This window comes from Balaenoptera borealis (assembly GCF_965194805.1).
Source record: "Balaenoptera borealis genome assembly, chromosome: X".
NCBI classification, from domain to species: domain Eukaryota; kingdom Metazoa; phylum Chordata; class Mammalia; order Artiodactyla; family Balaenopteridae; genus Balaenoptera; species Balaenoptera borealis.
This window is the reverse complement of record NC_138881.1, coordinates 99,488,822-99,505,270: the sequence shown is the minus strand read 5'-3', so window position 1 is coordinate 99,505,270 and position 16,449 is coordinate 99,488,822. Positions and strand designations below refer to the sequence as shown.

General features: G+C 37.1%; 1 protein-coding gene across 7 annotated transcripts in view; it reads right to left on the bottom strand.

Moving 5' to 3' along the window:
* DOCK11 (dedicator of cytokinesis 11) overlaps positions 1-16,449 on the bottom strand; it is a 189,492-nt gene that overhangs the window by 54,294 nt on the left and 118,749 nt on the right. For all 7 annotated transcript variants that reach the window (XM_082376948.1, XM_082376946.1, XM_082376945.1 and 4 more), the window contains 8 exons: positions 15,676-15,792; positions 14,017-14,092; positions 13,329-13,438; positions 11,402-11,513; positions 5,602-5,668; positions 4,191-4,238; positions 2,725-2,867; positions 1,349-1,464 (listed from right to left, as the gene is read on the bottom strand). In XM_082376948.1, coding sequence (XP_082233074.1) covers positions 1,349-1,464; positions 2,725-2,867; positions 4,191-4,238; positions 5,602-5,668; positions 11,402-11,513; positions 13,329-13,438; positions 14,017-14,092; positions 15,676-15,792 — 789 coding nt within the window. The remainder of the gene's footprint in view (positions 1-1,348; positions 1,465-2,724; positions 2,868-4,190; positions 4,239-5,601; positions 5,669-11,401; positions 11,514-13,328; positions 13,439-14,016; positions 14,093-15,675; positions 15,793-16,449) is intronic.

The following is a 16,449-nucleotide window of genomic DNA, read 5'->3' as shown; positions in this document are numbered from 1 at the left end:
TAGAAGCATGGACTCTTGTGATAACTGGCCTAGATCAGGAATCCTGATTCTGCTAACTAACCACCTATGTGACATTAACTTCCCTGTGAGCCTCAGTTTCCTCATTTTAAAATGGGAAAAATAACAGTATCTATATCACGAAGCTAGTGTGAGGATTAAAGGTGAGTCCACATTTGTACTTTTAAGTTTACTAAGGTATAATTTACATACCACAAAATTTACCTATTTTAAGTACATGATTCAATTAGTTTTGGTAAATTTCCAGAGTTCTGCAACCATTACAACCCAATCATTCCCATCATCTCAAAAAGATCCTTGGTGCCCATTTGCAGTCCTCTTTTCCACCTCCAGACCCACAACAAAAAAGTGAGTTAATGTTTCTAAAGCACTTAGGATAGTGCCTGACATCTACCAAGAGATGTATGTTAAACAAATAAGAAGTATTTGAATCGGAGGAAGGAATACAATGCAAACCTTGAGACCAAATGTCTTACTTACTGGCACAATAAAAAATGAATTTGGGTTGCATTTTAATCAGAACAAACTTAATACTTCATAAAGGGATTTTGCAGCCTATTTCTTGTTAGTATCTAATTCAGTTTTCCCTGATAAGCCTCTTGGAAAAGCACAGGCCAGGTTTCCATAGTAAATCCGGAGGGCTGAAGCAATTAACTGAATTACTTAGAGAAGGGGGGAAGAAAAAAAATCTGTATAACTCAGATGAAAAGCCAGCAAGAGTTTTCACTTTTGAGTTCTCCCACTACTGTTACCCTTCATTATAGTTATACAGTCTTTACTTTTCAAAGCACTCTCACGTCCATTATCTCATTTTACATCTTCAACAACCCTGCAAGATAATTGCTTTTAATTTCTTCTTCTTTTTTTTTTAATCCTAGCAATGATGATTTGTATCGAGAGGCAAGCATCTGAGAAAAACCACTACGCACCTGATGAGGGAAGCCAGCCGGCCAGCCTGCCTGGACATCATCTGGCTTGACAAGATACCTCATCACAACGGGTGTTTGGATAAACTGACTAAATCATAATTTGGGCTAAAAAGTACTGGATATTTTCATAAAAGTGTGAAAGAAAACTGTTTTTAAACAGGAAAATAAAAGAGAAGGGAAATTCAGGGCAAATTAGTCCAATCCTCTCATTTTATGGATGTGGCACACGAGTCTCAGTGATTTCCCAAGGTCACACAGGAGCCAAACTAGGTCTGCCATCCAAGTTTCCTGACTGCTCACTGGGGGCTTTTATACTATACTAAGCTTCGTCTGACTAATTAGTTTTTGCATAATATTTTCTTTGCAATGATACCAACTGAGTTCTAACTCTTCATGTTTACCTTGAAGCACTGGGTGAAAAATGATATGGTATCTAGTACTGTTAGGGAAACTTCAGTAGCAGTATTGCCTTCAAGAAGTGCCTGATGGAAAATGTCTGCTTCAGTTGTTGCAGAACCTGGGATTTAAAAAAAAAGAAAATTAAAACTGCCCAACACAGAGATTCACATAACAGTTTTGAATGATATTCTCCCCCAAAGACTCAGAGAGAGAGACAAACACAAAGAAAGCAGGCTTTCAATACCTGCAGACTTAATGAGTTTCACTGTGTTTACTCCTTAATCAAATATGGTCTGGGTTAATCAATTCCACTGATTTTTACTTCAGCTCTGTATCAACAGCTCTGCAACAAATAATTAGGTGCCCACTTCTTTGGAGACAAGATTTCAGTGATGAACTATGGTGATGTAACCAGGAAATAACGCAGGAGGCATTTTAGGCTGTGCTGTTAATTATGTGTGCAAAAATGAGAAACTCATAGAAATGCAGCTACATTACATAACAGTGGTGCCCTATGGCCAGATGTTTTCAATGATGCCAATGGTATGAGATGTTTCTAAATCAGAAGGAAAACAAAGCATCTGGGCCAACTGAAATACACAGGTTTATTATATTGATATTTTTACAAGTGACAAAGAGCAAAGCTGAAGGCTGTAAGACTTGCATTTTTTTTAAAGGTCTTGACTCTATTAGCTCAGGTCCATCTGCTCAAGACATTTGTTTTTATTATCAGCCCTTATCGCAAAGCCAGTTCTGCTGGCTTCCTTTTATGCAACCTCCAAAGGACTGCGTGGAAATGAACGTTTATCTCACTCTTTGACTTTTTTATTAATATTTGTTTTTCAGAGGATAGCTTCCATTTATATAACCCTGTAGCTTCCTCCTTGTCCTATTCGACTTGTCAATACTTCAACCTATGTGAAATACATCTTTGTCAAAGTACTATTTACAGTTCTTTGATTTCTGTGGTCAGCTCAGCATGGACAATCCCTTAAGATCACTGAATGAACAATAGCAACTCTAAACAAATATTACACATACTATTATATTAAGATGCCGTTATTTGCATTAAAGTAGGAATAAAGGATATCGAATGTAAAATAATATAAGAACAATAATTCAAAGGGAAAATTAACTTCCTTGATATTGAACTAAGAAAAAAAACCCATCATTACCTAAAATTGCTGAAAAATCCATGCATATTTTATCATATATTCACATATGATGAAATGACTGTTCATAAACAGAGATATGCAATTGCATGTATGTATGGGAGATGATTACCAATTGTATTGGAGATTTAAGCCAGTACTTCTTTAAGATTAAATAGTATAAATATCTGTTTCAAATGGGTACCCTACACACATTTTTCACTTACTGTGATTAAGTGTAAATGAACTTTCCAGGCTACTAAGATGTTGAAGCCGGGCCTGCATTATTCCTGATCTGTTTCGAAGAGCTGGCATGGTTTGCGATTTTCGGTCTATTCCAAAGTGTTTTGACATCCAGGCATCATGCACCCTAAAATAAATGTTAAAGTTAGGAAATGGAGCACTCTGAGAATACCTCTCAACGTTAGATTTTTTAAACTAATAAATGACTAGGTTTCCACATAAACACTGTGTTATGCTCAGTATTTACTTGGCTTAAATGAGGCATCACTGGAAATTGTATGAAGCTTAATGTATATTTAAAATAGCTTATACTATATGAATACAAGTAAGGAATTTAGAGAGTTTCTTACTTCCCTTCTTCTCCTCAAAAATATCAGAGTAAAGTGGACAACACTCCAATAAGATCCAGTCTTTTCTCAGGAGGTAAGGAAAGGCAAGAGTCAGAGAAAACAGTAAGAGGGATACTCGGAGTTGACGTGAGGTGGAAGAATTCCTGGAGTTAGATGTTTAAGAATGAGTGCCTATCTAATCTGTTTCTGGACCTGAGTTAAACTTGGAGCAGAAATTTTTACTCTATAAACACGTCTATTTGCACATTTTTCTTTGTTTTCCTTTAATTTTAAGGTTCCATTAAAAAAAATTACAACCGGGTAATACAGGAACTAAGGAAGAAAAAGAGTTTGTCTATCCTCTAATAAACATAGAGGGTGGGTCAGCAGAATCTTAGAGGTTAAGGTTCATGGTGGTAGTTACCATACCAGTTCTAAACCAGTTCCCAGTGCTGGGAAGACAGTGGAAATCATCCCCTGAATTATTAGGATGTTCCAGAGACTCAGCAGTAAACCTCATCCAAACAGCCTCTGTAGTTTTTGGAAGTGCCATGGAATTTACTTAAAAAAAGAATTCTATTTGAGTTCCTTTAATGACTAACTCTACCCCTGAAATATATCTTATTGAAATAAGCAAGTAATCTTTTCCTTACAGTTTCTCATTAAGTATTTATTTCACTAAGACTTACACAGCAAAAAGAAGAAATAAATAATATATAGTGCACGTCCCAATTGCTGTTGGGGATTTCTATTCACGTTAGTAACTGAGGTGAGTATTGACAGGTCGTAGATAAAAGTACAGATCTTACAGTTGTCCTCACTTTACGATTTCCTGCCTTCCCCTTGATCTAGCCCTTTCTCACATCCTTCAGAAGAGACAAGCATCTGTTCTAGGAGTAGAACAGAAACTCTGCATATCAGTCTAACTACTACCCTCTGGAAAACTTAAAAAATGTTCACATCAGATTAATTTCAACTTTGAGTTGAGACGCATTAAATAAATCATGGGTATCTTAATGTCAACTCAAAATGAATCATCTAGGTTATACATGGCATAATTAAGACTGCCCTCTGTTGGAAGAGAAGAAAAAAAGTGGAAATTGCAGTGCTATGGGAATTACCTTGCTATGTTTCTTTTCCCCATATATCTAAAGTGAAACAAACATACTCTAGAAAGAAAAACAAGAGCATGTTAGTAAGATATTACCATACTTTGCATTTTAACAAGTAATATTTGAAAATTCATGTGTCACAAAGAATGACCCATTTAAAATCATATTACAATAATATGTTTTGGTATACAAAAATAAATATACAAATAACTACTTGCCATATTATATCTTTCTACATTTATTTGCTACAATTACATCAGCACCAAAAAGCTCCATGTCTTCATATACAATTCTAATGACATATTTTTTAAAAAACCGTCAATGCAAATCATCCCTTGTGCTTTATAGTGTGTGTCACAGCAAAGGTCTCTAGCACAGTGAGTAACACCTAAAAAGGTTCTTAAGCCCTAAAAATTGGGGCAATTGCTATATTTTTTATAATGGCATTAAAATACTTTCTAGTATGGAAAATCTCAAACACATACAAAAGTAGAGAGGACAGCAAACTAAATCCCACATACCCAGCACCCACCAGCTTCAACAATTATCAGCTCATGGCCATTCTTAACTTCTACCCCAAACAGGTCCCATGCTCTCCCTCCACACTCCCTACTGCCTTTATTTTTTTAAAGTAAATCCCCAACATCATATATTTTCATTAGTAAACATTTCAATATAATTAGAGTAGTTTTTTTTAATCGTAATTTTTATTTGCTGACATTTTCTGCAAAATTTTGAAAGACTTTACTAAGTTCTTATGCATAGATTACCCTCTTTGTGTTTTGGTAGACACACACACACGATATCATATATGTGTACTATTTATTTAGAAATTTCTTACATTTCATTCTAATTTTTCTTTTAGCTTTCAATAATGACGTAAAAATAGCTCAGCATACAATACAGGACAATTTCCAACCTCCACCTAGGAAAAAGGCTAGATTTTTTTCCCTAAGGACCTTGCAATAGAGATATATATATATATATATATGGAAATATATATATATGCATTTCTGAAGTAGGTAGAATTACTCAGCTCTACATAAGAGTACAAATTCTAAATTCCAACATTTAAGCTGCTCCATTAAGCCAGCATCTGCTCTAAATGAATGATTTAGGACAGCTGATGTCACTTCCCGTTTTCCAGATCACAGAAAGACTCCTGATGGTCTGCAAGGATGCACTATTATTAGCTAGAGTTTTCTATAATATCACAAGTATTTCATCTCCATGTTTTTCTTCTGTCTATGTGTGAAGAACCTGTATGTCAGCCTCTAAACTATCAAAATAGTTTATCATTTCCTACATTATTAACAAATATGCTGTTGAAAACAGAAAAGGGGTAATATTTTATTATGTATAAAAATTAAGCTCCCAAAAATAAGAGGAAATTTTATGAAAATAAGTTAATATAACTTACTCTAGAAGTATAAGAATGTTTATGAGCTCCTGGGGAGATACTTTATTCCAGTAAGTTAAGAGTGTATCTGAAAATGGAATGAATAAAGTGTTACATCTTGAGATAGCATAGATCTTACAGCGAATAGCGCAGTGAACTCCAATGTACCAATAACTTAGTTTCAACAACCATTAACTCACAGCCAATTCTGTCTCATCTATATCCTCCCCTCCTATCTCATCTCACTGCCCAATACCCACACTGTATTCTTTTGAATTAATTCTAAATATACCTTTTAATCTGTAATTATTTCAACTTCAACAATTATTTTTATGTATTTTATAAATGTTCTTTTGGATGGCTTATCATCCCTGAAGACAGAGGAAGGGAAGTAGACCTGGGGTTTTTAATAAGCTTCCTAAAATTTTATGCAAGATGGTGCGTTTAAGTACATTTTTCCGAAGGTAGGGTCAAGCACCTTCGCCTGCTACTCAAAGGGCTCTGCGAACCAAACAGTCTGAGAACTTTAAACTTTAGAGGAAGAGACTGATAACTTTCTTTTTCCTCTTTGCCTTTGGATTATCAACCCTGAAGTCCTGGCAATATACAAACAGACACACACATTAATGGAACTACTATTTCAGATATAAAAGTCCCTTAAACCTATCACATACACTTCTCTTTTGAGCTGTTCCCTTTTTTTTTTTACTTCCAACACACTCACGGAGACTTTTTTAAAAAGAAAAATATTGCCCTCACTTAACCTTCCATTCCTTTTTTATCCTGTTCAGATATAGCTAATGGTGTCAGCAGGTCCACTTCTAAATTTAAAAACCTGGTAGGGATCGCAAAAGTAGGCAATGACGTAATGGCCTGCCCCGCGAGAACCTCTGAAGATAGGGATGGACGACTAGGTAATGTTGGCTAAACGGAGGGGTGACAGGGAGGGAAGAGTGTGTGGGTTTTGACTTTATTTCCCCAATTTACTCAAGACCGTGAGTACTGACAGTTTTCAATGTTTATAAAATACTGATCATCAGGAATAAAGATGCTAACATAAGGTCAAATTAGATTTGTTTCAAAAATAAAGTGAGCACTGACTTCCGGTCCCCCCCCCCCGCCTTCAGGAGCCCTTCCGGCTCAGCGCAGCGTGGCTCTCCCAGAAGTCACTGCGTTTCCGGTCTCTCCAGCCTCTCGTTACAGGCCGGCTTGAAGGCGCCATCTTCCTTCTGCGCACTGGCTTTTCCCGCCAAAAGGAGGCTCGGGTCTCCTTTCCGCCGCCAAACTGGGCCCTTCTGTCCACCTCCGAGCCATCCTCGCACCCGCCTTGTGCTCTGAAGCCTCTTCGCAGGTCTGTAGAAGGGGTGAAACTCTCGTCCCGTTCGCGGCCCAGCTCTAGTCAGCAGCCCTTCCGCCATTTTGCCGGCGGCGGTTTGTCTCCACTGTTTCCCAGTCCCAGTCAGGGAGACGAGATGCAGGAGGGGAACGTGGGTGGAGGAGACAAGGGAAGTGGCCGGAGATCTCACGCAAGAGATAAAAAGCAGGTTAGCGTCTGTGATTTGTCTTCTGACGCTTTTAAAAAAACCTGGCTAATCCTAAAAGAGCTGCATGACAGGGAGGTACTCCGTCTCCAGAGGAAACTAACCAGTCTGAGGAGAGAGCAATTGGCAGACAGAAGGCGGACGGGCTCCAAAGCCAAAATTGAAGAGTTGATGGAGCAACAGAAAATCCTGAATATCACCATCCATGACCTGCGAGATAAGTTAAGCTCTAAAATATGTGACCGCTGTTCAGTGAACGAAATGTACAGGAAGACGCTACAGAAAGAATTTTACCATATCCAACAAAAAAATATGAAGTTTATTGCTTCGCTTATGGCAGAAAGGAATAAATTAAGAGAAGAAAATAAACAGCTTTCTGCAAGACTAAAACTGAAGGAGCAACAGCTTCATCCTTCTAGTTCTGATAGTGATGACGATTTCATTCCTGGCACTCAAAATAGCGGGCTAGTTTTTTCAGTCAGGAAGCCTGCACCCAGATCTCAGATGCATCTGCCTGTCAGACTGGTAAAGCAGTCAAATACTAAAGAGATGAAATCTGGAGGCAAAAAGGAACAGCAACGGAGTCCCACGTTTCCAGGTCCACTTTATGGTGAGGGCATCTCTGAGGTGCCAGAGACCCCTCTGGAGAGTTCCTCTAACAACAGTAAGCCTGCCACAGTAAGGAGTGCCAACCGGAAGTCATCTGTAAGTTTTCCTTTAACATCTAAACCTGGCGCTCAGAGCGGGTATGGATTTCAAGGTGACGTCAGCCTTCCTAAAGACAGGCTTGGCAATATACAAAAGGAACTGATTTTCACACAGAAGACCTCCACACAAAAGCGTAGAGCTCAGATGTACTTCTCTTGGAGCCCTTCCAGTATTTCTGCGAGAGAAGACCGACCTACTCCATTAGTATCTGAAACTTCAGAGGAAGATATGCCTGGTCATACTCGCTCATTTCCTCCTTTTACACAGAGAAAGGAAAAGCGCCCTTTAAATGTATTTCCTTTTGACTGTACTTCTAGTGGGAAAAGAAGATCAGTGACTGGTGTTGCTCATTACAAAACTGGATTTTCGGTGAGAGACAGCTGTAGCCAGACACCTTTCAATGAAAAGTTGACTGTGAGGAAGAATACTACTGAATCTACAGGTGCAGCGCATGGTGCTGATAAGCCACAAGGTGAGACCCAGAGTTTCATTTTGGGGTCTGCAATAAAGAGAAAAGCCAGGGTACGGTCAGAAAGAAGGAAGTAGCTTTCCCTCTTCCTCTCTTTTAAGGAGACTGCTTTTCTTTTCCAAGAGGACAGTCTTGCTGTCAATTTAGACTGTGTAACTGATAACCCCTGACTCTGATACACTTCTCAGAATATAATATACAAAGCAATAAGACCTACACAAAAGTTGGGCAAATGACTAAGACTTTGACACAGTGAATTATTGCCAGTTAATAAATTTCAGCTACAGAGAAGGAAACTCATTCTTCAGAATCCCTGTACTTTCATATGAATGTGTAGGGTCTACCATCTTTTTGCTGAAATTAAGTTGCTACTGTTTATGAGTCAATAAAAAGCCCAAAAAACTGAAAGCCAAGAGAAGACCTAAAGGGCGTGGACTGTAAGAGTTCAACATTTAAATGCATATAGAGTAACGAAAGTGAAATATTTACTGGACTTGACAAGGTAACTAGAATACATTCATTGAGAAGGACCAAGAAGCAGATATTTTTTCGGAATAAAATGAATATGACTTTACAGATACCATGCAGCATGACTTTACATTTACAGAAGATAAAGAGGAGATGTGACTGTATGCTAGTCATTAAAAATTTGCTTTTAAAAATCAAAAAGCAAGAACAGAAGAAGGAAAAACCTAACCAACAAAGATCAAATATTTAGCAAGCAAGGTCAACATTTACAAGACGAGGGGGAACTATGAAGTTCTCAAGAAACAAAGCAGTTATGGTTTTACCCATGACATGAAAAAAGCAGCCAGCGGCTTGTCACTGGCTAACACTGTATGTGGTATGTGGGCGTGTGTGCACATGTGTACTGGGGTGGAGGAGAGGAGAACTAGTCAACGATGCATCTCCCTCTCCGCCTTCCTTCTCTCTCTCCCCCTACCACCCTCCTTCTTACTTTCCCTGGGCTGTGGTGGTATTCAACTACTTTTTTCTTTTTCTTTCCAGTTTTTTTTTTCCATGTTGCCTCTTGGGCCTTAAAAAAAAAAAAAGACAAATTTATTAAGTGAATTCATGTGCCATAAAACTCATCCATTTAAATAGTGCCCAATACAGTAGTTTATGGTACATTTAAAAACTTATAAAACCACCACAGTTTTAGAATACTTTCATCACCCTAAAAAAAAAACCCATACATATTAGCAGTCACTTTCTACACTCCCCCACTTTTCACCTTGTGGGGAGACAAAAACAGTGAGCTGTGGCTGTAGTTATTAACTGATCCATTATTTCCTGGAATGAAATACCACCAGGGTTGAAAATGGTTTCCCTTTACTGTTTTCTTTCCCCAAACATGGAGGCTTATCACATAGCCTCAATAATCTTTGATGTTTACTCTAAATCATACATTCTTAGAACTTGAAGATTCTAGTTATTTAAACCTGTTTTATTAATATACTTTAGAATTAACCATTCATATCTAGCTTTTGATTTGTTTCAATGTTTCTAGTGAGTTAACTATCAACTTATTTTGTTTTTATAGGCTGCATTATTACAAAAAAAGATTTAATATTTACTAAAAATGAAATAAAAAAATAGAAAAATAGAAAAAAAGTAAAATTTAACTACTGTATTATGATGATCAGAACCCAGGTGCTTTTATGTTCCTCATTCCCGCTTACTTTTTTTTTTTTTTTTGAGCAAAAACAGAAAAGGAAGAAAGGGGAGGGAATTGTGTAAACAAATGTGGTATTGAGAATAAGATAACCTTCTGATTTTACTTCCAGAGGACATGCAGTTTATGAAAATCCTTTGGTTATAGTTTATCATATAAGGTAAAGAGGAAATGGTAATACTAGTTAATAATACAATTATACACCAAGGAAAAAAGAACAGAGCCTGGAAAAGAACCTGACACCGTGCAAAACTGTATAATGGTACTGCAAAGATAACAGCATTGTGGGGAGACAAAAACAGTGAGCTGTGAATTATTAACTGATCCATTATCTCTTGGAATGAAATACCACCAGCATTGAAAATGATTTCCCTTTACTGTTTTCTTTACCAAAACATGGAGGCTTATCACATAGCCTCAATAATCTTTGATGTTTACTCTAAATCATACATTCTTAGAACTTGAAGATTCTGGTTATTTAAACCTGTTTTATTAATATACTTTAGAATTAACCATTCATATCTAGCTTTTGATTTGTTTCAATGTTTCTAGTGAGTTAACTATCAACTTATTTTATGTTTTTATGTGCTGCATTATTACAAAAAAAGATTTAATATTTACTAAAAATGAAATAAAAAAATAGAAAAATAGAAAAAAAGTAAAATTTAACTACTGTATTATGATGATCAGAACCCAGGTGCTTTTATGTTCTTCATTCCTGCTTACTTTTTTTTTTTTTTTTTGAGCAAAAACAGAAAAGGAAGAAAGGGGAGGGAACTGTGTAAACAAATGTGGTATTGGGGATAAGATAACCTTCTGATTTTACTTCCAGAGGACATGCAGTTTATGAAAATGGTTATATTCTATCATATAGGGTAAAGAAGAAATGGTAATACTAGGAAATAATACAATTATACACCAAGGAAAAGAGAACAGAGCCTGGAAAAGAACCTGACACCATGCAAAACTGTATAATGGTACTGCAAAAGATAACAATGACATTCCTTACCCTCAAAGAACCCTTCCTGTCTTTTTGTTTGCTTTTGATTTTCCAAATCCTGGGTCAAATAAAAGCTAAAGTGTTAACTATGACACTGGTTATTGTTATTTTCTTCTGTTTACGTTGGTCATTTACTGCATTATATGCTCTGCATGAAAAAAATGTTTAGCACTTCTAAAACTATTGCCTCACTTTAGAAACTAATTTTTAAATTTAAAAAAAAAGTTATTTCAAAGAATCAAACCTGTATGACCGAAATGAACCTATTTTTAGTTAAAATATAGGAACATTCTAAGGTCAGAGTCTTCAAAGTTCTGTTTCTAATGTGCATGTGTTCTACATGCAGATGATGGTCAAATATTTGTTGCATGAACTTGTAAACCTGTGAGGGTGGAGTACAGTCCACGATTAATATGCTGGTAACTCACCTTCAGAAATCATTTTTACTATATACAAATAGCACATCAAGAGGCTTCTGATTTCATACTGATCCAATCGGTTATACTGAGATACACTACTCCTTGCAGAACTCTGCCGAGTCTGTAATACAAAGATAGGACTTTTGTGAAACAATATTGGTACTGTAGCTTCCCATAGCCTTTAACTCAATAACTGTTTTAACCATTAGTCCTCTGTTTGGGAAAATTCTAAGCATAAATCCAAATTTTATATCACATTTGGAAGGTAAATGGGCTGACTCTTCTTTGCTACTGTACCTAATAATATCACTGGAAATTACCCTGCAGTCTTCATCAAGATATAGCCATGAATATACCATGTATGTTTCATTCCCATAGGTCCTGTGTTTTAGTAAGAAAACATTTTGAACAATCATATGTGGCTATTCCAGGAAAAATAGCTTTTACGTCAAGGAGAAACTTAACTAAGGTACATTGAAGCATAAGAAACATTTTAAACTCTTTAACTTCAGTCTCTCCTTAGAGTTTATTAAAATCCAACGTCTAAATAATAGGTCGGAAAATCTATCTTAAAAAAGGGGCTTAATGACATTACAAGATAATTTTACTAAGGAGGACCCAGTAATACTTCAAAATTAGAGCCTCTACAAAGTAGTGATGTTCCTATTATTTAGTGACTTTTGTTAAAATAGCAGTTAAGCATGACAAGATCTGACTTATTTGGGGATTTGTATGAATACAGCAATGACAATCTCCTAACGAATGTACCCTTGTTAGAAACCAATACTTTCAGCTGAGCTAACCTGGGCTGGGGATATATATTTACTAATGTAGGATTCACCAAGAACTTCTACTTGGAGCAAAACATCTAGGTTCTGAACGCTTGCTAGCTGTGTGACTACTAGCAAGTCATTTAACCTCTTTGTCCTTTATGTGCCTTACCTATGACAGTGTCTGTTGTCTTAATTCTAAATGGTGTGAAATGAGAACCTTTATGATTAAATTACTAACTATGCAAAGACTCAATGGAGTATATAGTCCAGTGGTTCTCAAGGGGTGGTTCCCAACCAGCGGCATCAGCATCACCTGGGAGCTTAGAAACACAAATGAGCAAAAGCCCCCAGACTGACGGAAACAAATTCTGGGCATGAGGCTCAGCTATCCATTTTTATAAAGTCCCCCTGATGCACCCTAAGAATGCCATGATCTAGGAGAAGAAGTGCCGGAATTAGAAAACCTGGGTTCAGGCCTGGCCCTGCCATAGTTGTGTGGTTGTCCTAAGTCACAATCCCAGTTTTAATTTGTAAATTGAGAGTTGGAATTTATTATTTTTATGGACCCTTCTAACTCTAATTTTATATGATTCTCTGATTTTACGTAGCAGCGTGACAAGGCTTTACTGGTCTAAAGTGAGGTTTCTGTCTCAAGGCAGACATATCCCAAACTTTAATGTTAGGCTTGAAATAATTTGATGGAAGAGTCAGAGAATATATTGTGATTAAGTGATTCTGGGATGCTGAGATCATCAATTTGGGGACCTAATTTTTCTTCTCCCATGTTAATGTCATTACTCTATTACAAAAGAATAAAAAGCTGAATCCTGCCAGGGAGTGATTTAAGTGACAAGGTACATTAGGCATTTTAAACTTGAACCTTCCCTCTCTAGAACAGGTTTACAGAGTGTTAGGGTTAAAGGAGGTATTCAGAGTTGGAACTCTTAAAGATGAATGCCTTATTCTCTATAAACAGTTTTAAAATATCCAAGTAGCAGCTGCCAGGATAGGAAGGAACTGCTACAACATCCAAGAATTATGGGATGCTTTTTACAGATCCAGTACAGACTACAGGAGAGTAGAGAGACCCCTATTTGCATAAAAAGAAAGACTGCTGTAGCTTAACACATCACTAGGGTTATCCTATATATTTAGGTTCTTACATTTTCACCAGTGCTGCCCTGATCTGGAAATCCTGTTGCTCCTTCTGGGATGAGCGAACCTCTCGAATCTTCCCTCTTAATTCCGTGTCCATTTTGAAAAGACCCATAAGCTGGAAAAAAGCCAAGTCCTTGTTAGCAACAGGAGGAACTGTCAAAAATATTTTTAAAACTAAGCACTAGGTTAATTTAAGTAAAGACATATTTTAGGAAATAGATCTTGGTCATCTAAAATGTGAAGTTTATATATTACATTAAAACACCATAAGAAGCCAAATAAAGGGTAAACAATTTTTTTTCCTTGAAACACTTTAACATATATGAAACTACAAGAAATTCCTTGCAAGTCATAAAATAAAGGCAAACAATTAGATAATTTTATAGATAAGGAAAGTTTGGCCCAGAAAAAGGAAGTGTCTTGTCCAGGACTGGAGACAGAGGATTGGAAACCAGTGTTTTTCTCATTATCCTTTATTTTCTTAGTATACTAAGCTAAATTCTACACAAGCTGAGACAAGGAAACCTAAGCAAAGAAATGTGGCTGCAAGTGTGTGTCAGATTTTAATTAAACTTTAGTAGAGATCATGCTATGTATAGTTTTTATTATGAAATATTTCAAAACTACGGAGAAGTATAGGGTACATTTCTAAACAGCCATGCCATGTATAATCTTTAAAGGACTTTTAATTACCGGTGTCTTTGTCAGTGCTCAGACTCCCTCTACTTGTAGGTGAAGCGAAGCCACATGCAAACTCATCTCTGGATGCCTGTAACACAGTGTGATACCTCTGTCATTTAAATACATTTGTACACTAGGATAAGAAATCGGAATTAACAATGAGATGGTACCCTAATTTTAAACAAAGCTCACTGTGAAAGTCTAAGTCACATATCAGTATTGGTATTTAGGGGACATCTCTTTTAAAAATGGATCCTCGTACGCTGTTACAACCATGACCTCTGGCAAAGTGACACAACTCTAGGTGGCTGGTAAAAGCTGCAACTGGTGTGATCTAAACATGGTTCCATTCTCCTCCTTGAAGCAAGGGCAATACTAGAAGGAGAGGTGTGACCAGAGGCCCTACATGATCTTGAGTTGCAAAAGAAAGAATAGATAAGTAAAATATTTCCAAATATCACTGTCAAATGTTGTGGAGTGTGCATAAGCATGAGTAACTGTGCTTGTGAAGAAAGGCTTGCTTGACACCCAGGTAGGTGATATAGCGTCCACATTTAGCTGATTTACATAATTGGGAGCTACAGGCAATCAAGCGAGGCTTAAAAGCAGCTTTCTCAGGAACCCAGGGTAGGCTTGACAAATCTACGGACATTTATTATGGGGAATTTCCAAAGGAAGCTGTAAAGGACACAGTTTCACCTGCCACCCAACAATGTGACTTGGCTACTGAACATGTGAAGGTGATCTTGGGCCAGACAGAACGTGGAGTGGGGGTGGGGCAGGAGTTATTAGTCCCACTGGACAGACTGCAAAGTATACACCACATTTTAAAATGGCAATCAGTAAAATGGAGCATGTCCAGAAGACTCCAACCAAGAAATGTAAAGGGTTTGAAACAACAAATGATGAAGTGGAGATATCTGGCCTGGAGAAAAATTTAGAAGGGACATGTGTGAAGGGGTATCACGTGGAGGTAGAAATGGATGTGTTCTATGTATCACTAGAAGGCAAAACTAGGACCAGTGGATAGAAAATCTTGTAGATCTAATGTGAGAAGGAAAGTTTTAATTACTACTATGGCAAAAGGTTGTTTTGCCAAGTGGGAGACTGATCACCTCCAAAGTTCCTTTCAACTCTAAGATTCTAAGGGGAGAAAAAAGCACAGACCGACCGTGATGAGTTAAAAGCCACTCACCAGGAAGTGCTGAGAGGAGGCTGTCAAAGAGAGGGAGAAGCAAAGGAATACAGTTTAATCCCTGGTGCCTAACATTTTGCAAAGTGAATGTTTTGTTCAGTTTTCTGGTTGAATAAACATATGAAGGCATGTAACAGCAGCAAATCTTAAAAAGAAAACACTGAGCACAGAGGATTCTTGGTGTTCTCTTGGATCTCGTTACTCAAAGTGTGGTCCTTAGACGAGAAAAAGCCAAGAGCCTGTTTGAAACGCATAATCTCAAGCTCCACCCCAGGGCTACTACCTTAGAATCTCTGTCTTCATTCCCCAGATGATCCATATGCACATTAAGATTTGAGAAGCACTGCTCCAGGAAAAAGTATAAATTTAAAATGTTGTAAAAGGTGCACTATTGAGACCATACAGCGTATGACCCTAATTCCCAATACAGTCAACAAAACAGGATAAAATGACAATAGAAACACATTACTACTTACAGAATTAGGCATGGCTGCACAAGAATACAAGGTATCTCGACCTGCTAATCGCTGTATATTTTCCAAAAGCAGTCCAACAAATGGGAGGTACAATTGTGCTATTTTGGCTTGTTGGTTCTGAAAAATAATTATCAAAAGCTTAATAGATATATAATATGCCTATATTACAAATAAAGTTGGCTCCATCTATCCGTTTAAACACTAAAAGCAAGCTAATATCCATAACAAATTAGTGAAGCATGAGTCTATTTATACCCATACTCTCAAAACTAGCTGCCACACCACTTTGTTGGTATTTGAATTTATATACACTACAGAGTCGAAGCACATCCTTCAAACATCACTACATAATAGGCAAAAGTTTATTTTTTTTAATAGCAGATCGTGTTAGTCCTGCTCTTTAACTCCAGCGAGGGCTGGGTTTGATGAGAGCAGGGATCCTGTCTGTCTTGTTCATAGCTTCATCCCCAGTGCCTGGGCACATAGGATATGGTCAATATACATTAGCTGAATGAATGAATAGATGGAAGAAGTAAAAAACATGGTGAATTACTGTATTCATTCAAGAAATATGTCTTTGCTTTGAGTAAAGCTGCAATTAAAATAATGTAATCTTGGCCCCCTAAATCAATTATACAACTTGGGAGATTGATATATTTGTAAATATGCAAGTGAAGCTGGCCACTGGTCATCTTAATGAATGTGGTACCTCTTATACAAATTTATTGCTTTTCTCAGCTATAGACATTCCTCACCAGATATGTACATACATTC